The sequence below is a fragment of the Ambystoma mexicanum genome, chromosome 9 (assembly GCF_040938575.1).
Source record: "Ambystoma mexicanum isolate Mex_15411 chromosome 9, UKY_AmexF1_1, whole genome shotgun sequence".
Classification (NCBI taxonomy): Eukaryota; Metazoa; Chordata; class Amphibia; order Caudata; family Ambystomatidae; genus Ambystoma; species Ambystoma mexicanum.
The window spans coordinates 909,739,405-909,754,751 of record NC_090931.1 but is presented as its reverse complement, the minus strand read 5'-3'; the positions used below and the strand labels follow the sequence as shown (position 1 = coordinate 909,754,751).

General features: G+C 47.1%; 1 protein-coding gene across 15 annotated transcripts in view; it reads left to right on the top strand.

Annotated features, from left to right (window-relative positions):
• The window catches only part of PCBP3 (poly(rC) binding protein 3), a 307,825-nt gene that overhangs the window by 251,780 nt on the left and 40,698 nt on the right, over nt 1-15,347 (top strand). For 8 of the 15 annotated variants that reach the window (XM_069616057.1, XM_069616060.1, XM_069616056.1 and 5 more), the window contains 3 exons: nt 3,681-3,722; nt 5,783-5,861; nt 14,230-14,282. In XM_069616057.1, coding sequence (XP_069472158.1) covers nt 3,681-3,722; nt 5,783-5,861; nt 14,230-14,282 — 174 coding nt within the window. The remainder of the gene's footprint in view (nt 1-3,680; nt 3,723-5,782; nt 5,862-14,229; nt 14,283-15,347) is intronic. The other 7 variants (XM_069616061.1, XM_069616058.1, XM_069616053.1 and 4 more) reach the window with 4 other exon arrangements.

Sequence of the window (15,347 nt, the reverse complement as noted above, 5' to 3'; positions counted from 1 at the left end):
GGGTCTTTGGCCGTTGGTCTTGGCCCTCTTTGCAGGTGTGCTGGTAGGGGTGTCCTGATGCTCGTCGTTTGGATCGGACCCTGTGGTGGAGTAAAGGAGGGCGAGGGTTATTAATGGGTCTGTGGGAATTGGAATGGCATTGTATCACATGCATTGGGGTGGTACCTGAGGGTGATTTGGGTCGGGGCCTTGGAGGTGCTTTCATTTGTGTGTGGAGTGAGGGTGCAGTTGTTTGGCAGCCTGCAGTTAGGGTGTGCCTGCTGCACGTGTAGTGCGTGTTTTAGGGGTTTTTAATTATTTATGTATTTATTGTGAGTTTTAAAGTGCGCTATCAGGCCGATGTGTGTGGACGTTCTCATGGACATGTGTTTCTGTTGCACTATGTGGACACATGGTACTTCACATGATTGGACATTGTGGATTTAGCATTGTTTTATCTGGCCCACCTACCTGAATCTTCGGATGTCTGCACTCCTTTCTCCATCCCTCCGACTCCCTCTATGCTCTCCATTCCGATGGTGGAGGCACAGATTTCTTCCCAGGGGGTCAACTTGATGGGTGATTCAGGACCTCCCCCGGTGGCTGTGGCAATGTTGCGGTTGGCAGAGAGTATGCTGCGGACGCGTATCCGCAGGTCGTCCCATCGCTTTCTGCATTGCTGTGGGTTGCGGGGTGCGGTCCCCACCGCACTTACCCGCTGTGCCACCAGAGACCATATGGCCTTCTTGTTCGCAAGTGCCGTCCTGGTCATTTGCGTGGAGAAGACGACGGCAGCATTCTCCTGGAGGGTCTCTGTTAGCACGGTGAGTTCCTCACGGGAGAAGTGGACCTGCCGCTTGCGGTCGCACGCTTTCTTCGCTACTTTTCCCATTTTTCTTGGTTTCGCTAGGGTGGATGACGGGTTGGGGTGTGTTTCAGGGTAGTGTTTTTAGTGGTTGTGTGGATTTTGTGGTTTTATAGGTGTACGGCGGGATGTTTCCCGTTCCGGGCCCATGTTTTTACTTCCGTTTCCGTATATTTACGGTCACCGTACTTTCCGGTTGGCGCTCACTGCGGTGTCCGCTGTGATGGGTGGCGGTATTGCACCTAGGGTGCCGTACGGCGGCGGTGTGGGCCGTTTTGGGGTCATTTCCGCCATCGCGGACTTTGCACTTCCGCCATGCCGTGGTGCTCGTGCCCGATGGGTCGGAATGGGCCGCACTTTGCTCCTTCGTGCAATGGCGGAAACGCTATTTACGCTGTGGCGGTCCGGTCAGTCACTTTCCGCCAGGGTCGTAATGAGGGCCACTGTCTTATATCTGTCTGCCAAGAAACTGTTTACACATTCCAATCTTTCACAGTGTAACTCAAAACATTCTTCGCAGACCGAGGCACTGCTCTTCTGTGTCTCTTCAGAATGGTTTAGGAGCCACAAGCCTCATGCATTCTTGCGTTTACTCATTCTCTCGCAAACCAAGTGCTATACCATGACTCAATGCATACTCCTAAGTGCACACTCATGCCTGTCTCTAATTGCATACATAATACATAATAACATATGCCTATCTAAACATGTCTCTACAAGGCACTTAATATAACAGGCCTCTTTCTCTAGCAAACCAAATGGCTGAATAATATGTGGAAAGTGGAATACCTAATGTCACTACTCAGGATGAATGATAGATAAATGAATTCCTAAATGAGTAATGAATTTCTAATGATTCACTAAATGAGTAATGGATTTCTAATGATAACATACCAGGTCTCTTCATATAATATCTGGTTTTACAACAGAGCAGGGTCAAGCAGGGCCGCCTCACCTACTACATACTTTAGATGGTTTATTACCACTCTCTCAAGCTGTTTCACGAGGTACAGCATCTGTGAGATGCTGGAACGAAAATTACCCTGGGTGAGATGAACCAGTAAGCCTTTTTTTAGGAGAGATTTTCTCACAGCTTGTTTTCATACTCGGGGGACCAAGACTTCAGGAGGAGCTGAAAAAACAGTGGATATCACTTGTTAGCAGGAAGAAGACACCTTAGCCATTGGAGGGAGGAATAAATCCAATGATTGAATTGAATTTATATCGCGCTCATACCAAGGATGGTTTGGTCAAGAGATTGGGCCAGTACATCACTAATCATCATATTGATTTTCAGAGAAAAAAAGAACTGCCTACTAGAGCTTGAGAGGCATTACGCATAGCACCCATGACAGCTGATAGGTAAATTACAAAGTGAGTCCAACGATAGGAGTAATTCTTTCGCTAGATTAGGAGATCAATGTATGCCCTCACACACTCGCCATATACCCTGACACACTCGCCATATACCCTGACACACTCGCCATATACCCTCAGAACAAACCACAATATGCTCTACTAGAACTTTTTATTGAAGCATACAAGAAGTGTTTTGAAAGCATAACACACTTCACGCTATGTGTACTATCACATACTTGCCAACATGACCCGTTCCAAGTTTTATAATGGGAAAGTGAAACTACAAATCCCAGAATGCAAAGAAAAAAAATAGGACTGGATAAGCACCCACAGATTGGAATGGGTCATGTTGGCAAGTATGCTATCACTCTGAGGATGTCGCATGGCACTTTTCATTTAATGTCCCTTGAAAAACATGACACAAACTCACCATGCAATGTCCCTATTAGCAAACTGTCCCGCACTCTCCATATATGATCACCAGACACCACTGCAGAACCCAGCATTCGCACATTATTTTCTTTGCAGCTAACAGGTGGGCGCAGCATGAGGCGACCAATGCTCGTCCCCTTCCCTGCCTCTGTGGTGTAATCAAGCCCTGGAATTGTTACACTCCATTCTACAGAACTGCCTTATGTCACGTTTATGAGCCGTCTGTGGACTGGGTATAATGTGAATGTCTTGTAATGCATGCAAATGTTGTGTTTGGTGTCCAGTCCTGTTTGGGGGTCTGGCTTGGAAATCCAGGGCACAGGCACTGTTTGATCTCATTGGGTAGGGTGACCCTGGCCCTTCCTCATTCAGCCATCAAGGCCCCAGTGGACAGGTGTGTTGGAGCAGAGGGTGCCTTGGTTTGTAAGCCAGTCCTCAAAGACATAGGTACATAGCTTGAAAGGGACTCCCCTCGACAGCTACAGTCACACAGCATCACATGCCTCAGACCACTGTATTCTAAACAGTAGCATGTAAAGGGGACACGCTAGCAAGGGGGTTTGAAAGAATGTGCAATATGAGTGTGCATAGACTGGCATGTTGTGTTTCGCCTGAGTGCAAAGGCATGCACACTAGTTACAGTTAATAATTACTTGCACGTGCACTAGTACATGTATATGGATAGACAACGCACACAGTTATATTGAACATGAGCATAGACACACTGGCAATGCAACGACAAGCTACATATGTGCATGCGTACGTGAACTGCACAGATAATGACAGATAGTGCACTCTTGCATAAATATTTCCAGGTAGACAGTGTACCCATGTGACAAATACCCTCCGTGCTCTGAACCACGGCCCCTCCTGCAGGCAGCGATTGCTCCATTTGTTTGAAATGTGCCTCTGGCCTTGTCTGTGATGGGAGGGGCGGAGGTGGGCATGGGGTGCTGCCTGTGTGTGTTCACTATCCGCCCCCAGGCCTGGCTCACACTGTATAAGGTCCTCTGTGTCTAACCCCGTGTGTGCTTCTGTTTTCCAGGCCTACGCCATTCAGGGACAGTACGCCATTCCACATCCAGATGTGAGTTCACCCCTGGCTTCACTTCTCCCTGCTCGCCTCTCTCTGTGTCTATCGCCCTCTGCATGCCGCCAGCCTTGCTGACCCATATTAATATTAGAATTAATATTAATACCCAGGATGTAAAGCGCGTCATCTGTAATACCTTGAGTAGCCTTAGCTCCTGATATCGTTGGACTTTCCAGCTGAGGAGGGCTTGGCTTGAGTGACATCATCTCCCTGTGCTGCTCTGTGTCAGAGGTAGAGCCTGGCACTCCATGTTCTGGGATGTAGGTTGCCGCCTATCAGAGGTGACCATAACCCGATACAGCGCTGTCTGCCTATTCTGGGGATTGATGCACCCTGTCTGTTGTGGACTTTGACCTCCTGTGGGTAGCTTTTATCTTCATGCTATCATCTTCCGCCTCATAGAAAGTGGGTTTTTGAAGAAAGTTCCCTCGGTTGTGGCTGCCTCCAGACTAATACTCCTGGCCTGAAGTGTGAGCTGTACAAAGGTGAGTCCCCCTCTCCTGGGGTCTGTGATCCCCTCTGTGATCCCTGCTGAGGTGGAACTAGTCCTCATGAGGTGCAGCCCCCCTCTCCTGGGGTCTGTGCTAGATGGTCCATATAAGGTGCAGCCTCCCTCTCCTGGGCTCTGTGCTAGATGGTCCATATAAGGTGCAGCCTCCCTCTCCTGGGCTCTGTGCCAGATAGTCCATATAAAGTGCTGCCTCCCTCTCCTGGGCTCTATGCTAGATGGTCCATATAAGGAGCAGCCTCCCTCTCCCAGGCTCTGTGCCAGAGAGTCCACATAAGGTGCAGCCTCCCTCTCCTGGGCTCTGTGCCAGATAGTCCATATAAGGTGCTGCCTCCCTCTCCTGGGCTCTGTGCTAGATGGTCCATATAAGGTGCAGCCTCCCTCTCCTGGGCTCTGTGCCAGATAGTCCATATAAAGTGCTGCCTCCCTCTCCTGGGCTCTATGCTAGATGGTCCATATAAGGAGCAGCCTCCCTCTCCCAGGCTCTGTGCCAGAGAGTCCACATAAGGTGCAGCCTCCCTCTCCTGGGCTCTGTGCCAGATAGTCCATATAAGGTGCTGCCTCCCTCTCCCCGGCTCTGTGCCAGATAGTCCACATAACGTGCAGCCTCCCTCTCCTAGGCTCTGTGCCAGATAGTCCACATAAGGTGCAGCCTCCCTCTCCCAGGCTCTGTGCCAGATAGTCCATATAAGGTGCTGCCTCCCTCTTCCGGGCTCTGTGCCAGATAGTCCACATAAGGTGCAGCCTCCCTCTCCTAGGCTCTGTGCCAGATAGTCCACATAAGGTGCAGCCTCCCTCTCCTGGGCTCTGTGCCAGATAGTCCATATAAGGTGCTGCCTCCCTCTTCTGGGCTCTGTGCCAGATAGTCCATATAAGGTGCAGCCTCCCTCTTCTGGCCTCTGTGCTGCACCTGGGTGGGGTGAGCATGAACACAGTGATGATCATTCTCTGACTCCTGGAGTTTTGGGTCACCTTTCCTGTAGCAGATTGCTACCCTTGCCAAAGGTGAGATGGGCCTTTCCAGGGGCCATCAATACCACCTGGTATCCCTCTGTTGATGTTACAATCCCATATCTGCGACTTGCACAGTGATGTTGCAACGCCATGTCTTTTTTTCATACGGGTGTCACAATCTCACATCTGCTATTTCCTGATGCCATATTCCCAAATCGAAGATTTGTGGAAAATACTGGTCCAGAGAAGGCCATGCCCTCATGCCTTTTCCGCACTGGAATTACGTCCTTACGTACTTAAAAGCAATCTAGAGGGTGCTGGGGTGGGGGTGGGGGGCAGGAGGGGGGGAGACCGTACCTAATCCTTATCCTGCATCGACTGAATGAGATCCCTCCCCAGATGCCTGAAAAGCACATGGTGAAGCGTTTAGTGTTACAGCCCCAGGCCAAGCCCTCCTCCTGTTGTACTTTGCCATGGCCAGCCATGCAGTCCTTTCTTAATTTTCTTATCATTTTGCTCTGACTTCGTTTGGTGATTGTGTGTGCTTGATAACAATAACCTTCTTAGTTCTGATGTCCCTCCTACCCCTCAGCAGTTGACCAAGCTCCACCAGTTGGCTATGCAGCAAACCCCCTTTACTCCCCTTGGACAGACCACCCCCGCTTTCCCTGGTACGTACCCACGATTCCCTTTATACATTTCCTACTATTCATACCTTCTCAGGTTCTTTCTTGTTCTCTCTTGTTTAGTGATGAAAATAAATGTCAACTGATAGCATATTGGTCATGTGGAGTGAATGTGCCCAAAAAAGAAAGTGAAGCTATGTGATGACATGTAGGCTAGAGATGTGAAATTATGTGGTAAGGATGTAGCCAGAGATGTGAAATTATGTGCTAAGGAGTTATCCAGAGATGTGAAGATATGTGGTAAGGATTTAGCCAGAGATGTGAAGTTATGTGGTAAGGAGTTAGCCAGAGATGTGAAGTTGTATGGTAAGGAGTTAGCCAGAGTTGTGAAGTTATGTGGTAAGGAGTTAGCCAGAGATGTGAAGATATGCAGTAAGGAGTTAGCCAGAGATGTGAAGTTCTGTGGTAAGGATTTAGTGAGAGATGTGAAGTTATCTGGTAAGGATTTAGCCAGCAATGTAAAGTTATGTGATAAGGATTTAGGCAGAGATGTGAAGTTATGTGGTAAGGAGTTAGCCAGAGATGTGAAGTTATGTGGTAAGGATTTAGCCACAGATGGAAAGGTATGTGGTAAGGAGTTAGCCAGAGATGTGAAGTTATGTGGTACGGAGTTAGCCAGAGATGTGAACTTATGTGGTGAGGAGTTAGCCAGAGATGTGAATGTATGTGGTAAGGAGTTAGCCAGAGATGTGAAATAATGTGGTATGGATTTAGCCACAAATGGAAAGTTATGTGGTAAGGAGTTAGCCAGAGATGTGAAATTATGTGTTGGGGAGTTAGCTAGTGATGATAAGATATGTTTTGAGGAGTAAGCTAGACACTTGAAGTTTGCAGTCAGGAGCTAGCCAGAGACATGACGTTATGCACTGAGGAATTAGCCAGAGATGTACAATTATGTGGTGAGGAATAAACTAGTAATGTGAGGTTATGTAGCGAGGAGTTAGCTGGCTATGGGAAGATATGTGGTGAGGATAAGCCAGACACATGGAGTTAAGCAGTCAGGAACTAGCCAGAGACGTGAAGTTTTGCATTGAATAGTTAGCCAGAGATGTGAAATGTTGTGGTTGGGAGTTATCTAGTAATGTTAGGTTATAGAGTGAGGACATAGCCAGACATATGAAGCTATGCAGTGAGGATTTAACCTGAGGAGCGAATATCCGTGGTGAGGAGTTAGCCAGAGAAGTGACACTATGTTGTGATGAGTTACCCAGAGATGCAATGCCTAGAGATCATAAGGTTGTGTGGTGAGGAGTTAGCTGCTGTTGGGAAGATTACGAGGAAGGAGGTAACCAGAAAAATGAACTAAAGTGGTGAGACGCTAAGGAGAGAATGGATGTTTTGTCGTAGGGTCTAAACCAAAGAGGAGAAGCTACATGGTGACGATCTAGCCGGACATGTGCAGTTGTGTAGTAAGTAGCTAATCAAAGAACAGACCTTATGTGCTGATGGTCTACCCAGAAAATTGATGTTATGTTTTCAGACGCTAAACCGTGGAGCAGTTCATAATTCTTGTTTCTTTTCTAATACTACACTCATCAAAACAATACTGCCAGCAGTACCCTCCGTGCCTTGGGAAATATGCCATTAACAACAAAGATCCAGGGAACATAGGGCAGAAGACTGTGACTGGGTCCAGGAGAATAAGCCTCTCTGCCACAACATCATGAGAGGGCCTCCTTTGCTTGGCTAAAGTACTCATTCAGTCAATTGGTCTGGGTGCAAACTAGAGTTACCAGTCCAACTCGTATCCAATAAAAAAGCAATGCAGGCAGGGATGTGAAGAGGTTCAATGGGCAGAGCGAGCAAGATGTAATAGAAAGGCCAGGGGTAGCCATATCTGCAGCCCCAGGATCCACTGTCGACACCCACAACTCGATTACATGTCTTTATATGGAGGTAATGTATAACGAATGCCCATATATCGAATCTTTCATTTTGAAAGCATTTATAGTGAATGCATAACAAGAAGACTTGTTAATATACTAACCATTGCAAATAATCATTCACCATTTTTTGCTTCATTCTATGCTCCAAATGAAGGTTAGCCGTTGTAGGCTATATGTTGTAATGTTCCTATGACATTTTGATTGACTTGGTAACTAATGATTTAATACTTTTTTTATGAGTGTCTTAAATTCATTAAATTAACTGTTTGTTGTACGTCCCACTGTAGACCTGTTTATTCACGTTCTATTTTCCCATATTTAAAGTCTATCCCTTCCCGGGACAGTTAGAACGGACACCCTAAGCTCGTGCTTACGCAGTGTGCGCTGGGTTTCCTCCCTTATCCCCGTATGTAACCAAACCTTCCCTCTCTAACTCAGAGACAAAACAAAGGGGCTCATTACGAGTATGACAGTGCAGAAAAAAGTGGCAGTAAAGGAATTACCATCACTTTTCCCGCTCCGCCATCATGCTGGAGGTAAATCCTGCCACTTTCTGCCAAAACGTTGGCAAAACCGGCACAATTACCGCAGCAGTAATTCCACCGTTGGTAATACTGCTGAAATCCCCAATAGAGTCCTAATTAATGAGGACTAACACCACCATCACTTGTAATCCGGCGGTAAATCCGACAGACCAAGTGGCAGTAACGGTAATTCCGTTGGGCAGATTCCAACAAATTTACTGCCTGAATACCGCCCAACTTATAATGAGCCCTTTAAGCATCTTGTTTAAAAGCTGTTCTTTGAAGTGCTTAATGAACTATAGTCTACGGTCAAGTGGTCTTGAAGAAGCGTGGATCAAGCACAAACCATGTTTTGCCTTATGCCTTTTACATGCATGTTATGTGGTGAGTTGACGTAAATCATCTTACTGTGGAATGAGGGCAGCAAGCCACAAGAGATTGGGATGGTCCAGTCCCTACCTGATGTGCCTCCCAGATGGTGGATGTAGGGGGATCCCACTGTTCTGTCACCCCCACAGAGATGCCGTATTTCCCATATCCAGTCAAGCGATTTAACACCAGCAAGAGTAAGCTTGAACTACAAGTCTCAGTAGGCAAGCATAAACCCTATTCTTAATATAGCTAGAACGCGACAGTGTCAAGGATCCCATCTTTGTGATATTCCACCGGTCACTGACACCCAAAAGTGGCAAAAACGTCCTAATGACACACAGGTCAAACCGAATCTCTCTTCTGACCTAATAAGCGGAAACATCCTCTTCTGTGGATGTCCGCCACCAATCCAAGATGAACCCGGCATGAGGAGCGAAGGAATAAGAGAGAGTCCTTACCACTCACAGGGAGAGTGCTCTTGGTCAAGGGCAGCAGGAAGCTCTGGTGACTCCTCACTTGTAGAAAATAATCACCAAGTGCTGTGGACACGGATCAAAACCCAAATATAATTCCAGGATACCACCACCACACCAGACCACCATTAAAAGGTTTGAACGGATGTTAGGTCTGCAATTCAGCAGTGAAGAGATGCCCAGTCCAAGAAGGGATAATGTAACATTGCAAATCCTGAATTAAAGACCATGAACCAGTTAGAAGACAAACATTTTACAGACGAGTCGTGGGCTGGCTCACGAAAACCGGCCAACCCATTGGTATAAAAGAAGTAGAGAGACCACAGAGGTGAGAGACGACTGGACAGGAACAGACATGCTTCCAAGAGATTCCTGAATACATGGGGACCCATGAGGACTCTAGAACATGTGCTTAGGCAGTCAACATTTTGGAGGCTGCAAAAAGGATCATGTGGTTGAACAACCTCCATACCGTGACCATTGGACTAAGAGGTACATGGGGTAGAGAACCTAGCGAAAGGTCCTGGAACCTCCATACCATGACCATTTGACAAAGAGGTACATGGGGTAGAGAACCTAGCGAAAGGTCCTGGAACCTCCATACCATGACCATTGGACAAAGAGGTACATGGGGTAGAGAACCTAGCGAAAGGTCCTGGAACCTCCATACCATGACCATCGGACAAAGAGGTACATGGGGTAGAGAACCTAGCGAAAGGTCCTGGAACCTCCATACCATGACCATCGGACAAAGAGGTACATGGGGTAGAGAACCTAGCGAAAGGTCCTGGAACCTCCATACCATGCCCATCGGACAAAGAGGTACATGGGGTAGAGAACCCAACGAAAGGTCCTGGAACCTCCATACCATGACCATTGGACTAAGAGGTACATGGGGTAGAGAACCTAGCGAAAGGTCATGAAACCTCCATACCATGACCATTGGACTAAGAGGTATATGGGGTAGAGAATCTAGCGAAAGGTCCTGGAACCTCCATACCATGACCATTGGACAAAGAGGTACATGGGGTAGCGAACCTAGCGAAAGGTCCTGGAACCTCCATACCAAGCCCATTGGACAAAGAGGTACATGGGGTAGAGAACCTAGCGAAAGGTCCTGGAACCTCCATACCATGCGCATTGGACAAAGGGGTACATGGGGTAGAGAACCTAGCGAAAGGTCCTGGAACCTCCATACCATGACCATTGGACAAAGAGGTACATGGGGTAGAGAACCTAGTGAAAGGTCCTGGAACCTCCATACCATGCCCATTGGACAAATAGGTACATGGGGTAGAGAACCTAGCGAAAGGTCCTGGAACCTCCATACCATGACCATTGGACAAAGAGGTACATGGGGTAGAGAACCTAGCGAAAGGTCCTGGAACCTTCATACCATGACCATTGGACAAAGAGGTACATGGGGCAAAGAACCTAGCGAAAGGTCCTGGAACTTCCATACCATGCCCGTTGGACAAAGTGGTACATGGGGTCGAGAACCTAGTGACAGGTCCTGGAAGGTAGAATCTGTCCTGAGTAGGCCCCTCCTTGAAGAACCAACAGATGAAACTACCCCTAGCAGGAAGGTAAGATAATCATATCTGCCTCTATATTAAGGTCCTTGAATGATGGCGAAATACCCATTTGCCAGGAACCCAGGATCTGGCAGAGACCTACTGTGTATGCTGAGAAAACCCAATGTCTGGAAGAGACCTGCTGTGAATGCTGAGAAACCCCAATGTCTGGAAGAGACCTGCTTTGAAAACCAAGAAAGCTCAAGTTCTGCGAGAGACCTATTGTGAATCCTGATTAATCCAAAGGCTGGGGAGAGCCAACACGCTATTGTTTCAAGATTTAGGAAAAGACTGAGAAGAGACGGCTGTGAAGCTTTAGACCTGGGAGACGACTTGAGGTGAGAGTGGAGAGGCCTGAAGGAGAGGCCAGACTGTGAGTTACTACTGCAAGGACCTCACCAGAGGAATAGTTCTGTGTTATTGTGTTAGGATAAGGTTGAACATTAAAGACTAGGATTTTGTGAACACCTTGATGGCCCAGACTTGGGACCGTCACGCTATAGTTTAGGATAGTCAGGAAGCTAAGGACTCTTTAAGAATAGGATTTGGGAACTGTTTCTGTTGGCCATTGCATTCAACATTATTTTGTAGCTTAGAGAATCTCTGGATGCACAAGGACATGCAAGACTAGGGCAATACTTCTGTATTTAGATAATCCAATTTGGAGGTGCGGATCACCTGAAGAACCCACACTCTTGTTTTGCCATAATCCGGACACTGTTTTCGGTATGAATATCCTTACTGTTTATAGTTGTTCCCTTAGTTCCAGTAAGCATTAGACCAATTCTATGATTGGCAACTCTGTATTTAAACAATTTTTAAAGCACACAGTCATAGTGCCACGTGTATCATTCCTCTGCTGTAGGACAGATAGCAAACCATCGCTAACGCTAATGTGTTGAGCTTGGTCTTTAAATGCTTAAATGTAAACGGTCGCAGAGTGAGTCGTTGAGTGTTCTGCTGTGTTCAACTCCTTCCCTGATTGCAGCGGACTGTTGCTGCTGTCGGAAGTCTTTCTTCCGTTACTACTTCTGGGACTCTCTTGCTATTGGAATACTATAAAGACTCAGCTACACACGCGGAGCATGTTGCCGAGTGAGTCGTTGAGTGTTCTGCTGTGTTCAACTCTTTCCCTGGTTGCCGCGGACTGTTGCTGCTGTCGGAAGTCTTTCTTCCGTTACTACTTCTGGGAAACTCTTCCTATTGGAATACTATAAAGACTCAGCTACACACGCGGAGCATGTTGCCGAGTGAGTCGTTGAGTGTTCTGCTGTGTTCAACGCTTTCCCTGGTTGCCGCGGACTGTTGCTGCTGTCAGAAGTCTTTCTTCATTACTACAGCTGAGACACTCTTGCCATTGGAAATGTAAACCAAACTTTGAAACCACAGCTGATTGTGGGTCATTTATTTTTCATGTTTGCACGTTTTCATTTTATTTTATTGATAGTGCGCTTCTTCTCCTCAAAAGAGTCATCTTGGTTTTGAAAATGAGTTGTACAGGAAAATAGATCATGTAAAAACAGTAAATAACTACAGAAAAGATAGCAAAATCCAAGTATGTATACCTTTTATTGGACTAACATTATACTAAAATGGTCGTTCCATATGCTTTCAAAGTCCCAGAGACCTCTTAATCATAAGGTAGTGACGTGATAAATGAGCAACAAAATGAAAAGATGACACACGCAGAGTTAGACATCACTTTTACATGGAAAAAAGTCAAGAGATTCTCCTACTTTAAACTCCATTGGCTGCAGGAAAAAAGTAACGAAACAGACACTCAATCCCTGGGAAGCAGTTCTCCTCACTGAGAAAATACATTTCAAGCAGGGCCATGTTGTGCAAACAGTCTTTTGCACAGAATGCGCAATGTGTCCAAACGTTGAAATGTGTAGTGTCTAATGAAAGTAACCCAGCATAACAATAAAAGTAATGCCATCGTAAAGAAATTGCAAAATGTTAGATTCAAAGGCACCCAGGTTGAGAAGGAAAGGATGTGCTTTTTAAGCACCTTTGCTGCGCAGTAAGATTTTTCACACGTACAGTGGTCTTCGTTTTCAAATGTTACAGGCAGACTCATGTTTTTCCCATTTAGAATGTGTATTAGCATCTTCCTGGCAGTCACATCCAAATGATTGCTGGCAGAGATTCTAATGCCCCACCTGACCTATAAAAACACTGCAACCACTGTGTGCTGGGCAGAAAGTACATGTTTCTGCAGCCTCCATGCTGTGCTGGGGAGAACAATGGGTTAACCTGGCTTAGGTAGGCCCTCTTCTTTCTCCTTTCTTGTGCTCTTCTAATCTTCCTGTTTCTCCAACCCCTACTGCACCTTCCACTCACTGCTCTGCTACTCCAGACTCCCAAACTACTCTTTCCATGCATGGGGTTTCATGCTGGCTCCTTCCCTCCCAGTGGAGTGGGCTTGTGCGTAGGACTTGCAGCTGGGTGTGAGATTCCTCCCTGTTCGGGGGTTGGGTGGACCGTCCAGCCTTCATGTGCCCATGTGTATATACCTGGTCTCTAAAAGGCTCGTCCACCATCTTCGGCTTGGCAGAACAGAGCATGTGAGCCAGGATATAGATACTGAGCTTTGCCACCGAAGTCAGCAGGGCCCACGTCTGCCCCACAACAGGGCAGTGTTTCGGAGGAGACCAGGGGATCCTCCATATACTGCCAATGGGTCTCACATTATATAGGGGGTGGTGGTACCCAGCCCTCTGAGTCACCCTCACACACACCTTAAGAACAAAAAATGGCATAATCATACAATGCTATACTAGCAGGATCTACGAATCCCAAAATCTCGAGGTCAGAATTGCGAAACCGACTTGTTTGCATTTTGAAACTCAAGCTTTTGGGATTTTCTTCATTTGTCCCCCGCTTTACATTTAATGTATGCTGGGGACACCCCTGTAATGCCCAAGCCCATTATACTGTGCAAGGGGATTGTGGAACACCCCTGCCTCCCCCGCTCCCTTGTACGGTATAATGGGAATTCATTTCCGTTTACTGCCCATTGTGCAGTAAACGTGCATTCGTTTTTTTCCCTCGTTATTTTGGTACGATGCCAGACAGGCATCAGACATAGCATAATGGATTGTTATCAGCATGGCAGGTGTTTTGGAGTTATGCTCTTAAGGTAGCAAGTTTCTCGTCAGTGTTGGTAAGATGGCAGGATGTTTGTGATAATGCATCTTGCAAGGGGTTTGCAGATGCTAGAGTGCCTGCATGACATGGCATTTGGAAGTCGTCCTGTTAGCTGTTAGGGTGTTTGCAGGGGTTGTTAGGTAAGAAGGTCACGCACAGTTGTTTGAGTGACAGGGTGGTGTCAGATGCTGCTGGTGTGGTGGGAGCATGCGTGCTGTGTCAGTGTTTAGCATTTACTCTGATATTACCCTAACCATATAACCTGCTATTTCCCATGTCTTCCCTCGACCTTGTGCTCAATTGTGCAGCACATGCTATTCTGTTAAAGTGCACTTGCTGTTGTCACCCTAACCATCTTCTTTGCTCCTGATCAGGTATGGATGCCGGTGCCCAGGCCGGTGCTCATGAACTCACCATTCCCAATGATGTGAGTACAGATGCTGCGAGCAGTCTTCCACTCTTCTTCTCTCTCTTCCTCTTTCTCTCTGTCTTGGTCCTCACACACTCTCCCTTGGTTTCCTCTGTCGTCTCCCCTCTTCTATCTGTATCTCGCCGTGTACAAGACTGCATTGGGTGTACAGTGGTTAGAGCTGGGGAACTCCAAGTTCGATGCTCGAGAGCCCTAATCAGACAAGGATTTTAGTATAACCACTATATTTAAATAACTCCTGTTTATAATCACTGTATTAAAATGCATTGGTGTGTAGATATTCTGAAAGCATGGAGCAGATTTGGTCCTTGAGCACTGGATATGATATGATATGATATGATATTTTATTTGTATCGCGCTCGTACACAAGTGTTTCAGAGCGCGACTAGGCAAGGGAGGGGAACAAGGGAGAACACAGCACAACATAAACACGATCTTACTAGGCCCAGTGACATTGAGAACGCGCAAGTGCATGGGAAAGGGAAAAGGGAAAAAGTGCATGGAAGGAGGAGAGTGGAAAGTGCAGAAGCCGAGGAGCGCAGATAAATAAAATAAATAGAAAATTGAGGCAAACTGTGGTAGTGCAGCCAGCGAGTGGCAAGTGCTGTGTTTAAGGCAGCAGACTGGGTAAGTCTGAATAAGTGCAGAAAAAGAAGAAAAATGGGGGAGGGGCTGTATGGGTACAGATACAGTCCCCAGTGCAAGGGGTGGCCAGGAGGCAGTGCAGGAAGGTGGCACGGTGAGCAGGTACCTGGGCCCAGGGGACAGAGGGTGGCCAGGTGCACAGTGCCAAGAGAGCAGATCAGCAGGGGAGCCAAGGCAGAAGCAAAGAGGAAGGTTTTGAGGTGCTTCCGGAACCGGAGATGGGTCTCCTCAAGTTTTAGTGTGGCAGAGAGGCTGTTCCAGAGGGAGGCCCCAGCCGAAGGTAGAGATCTACCCCCAGCTCGTTTCTTTGAAAGACGACTGACCCTGAGGGAGTTAGAGGTAGAGGAGCGAAGAGCTCAAGAGGGGAGGTATTTGCAGAGGGATAGCTGAAGGTATTTTAGACCCAGGCCCCAGGAA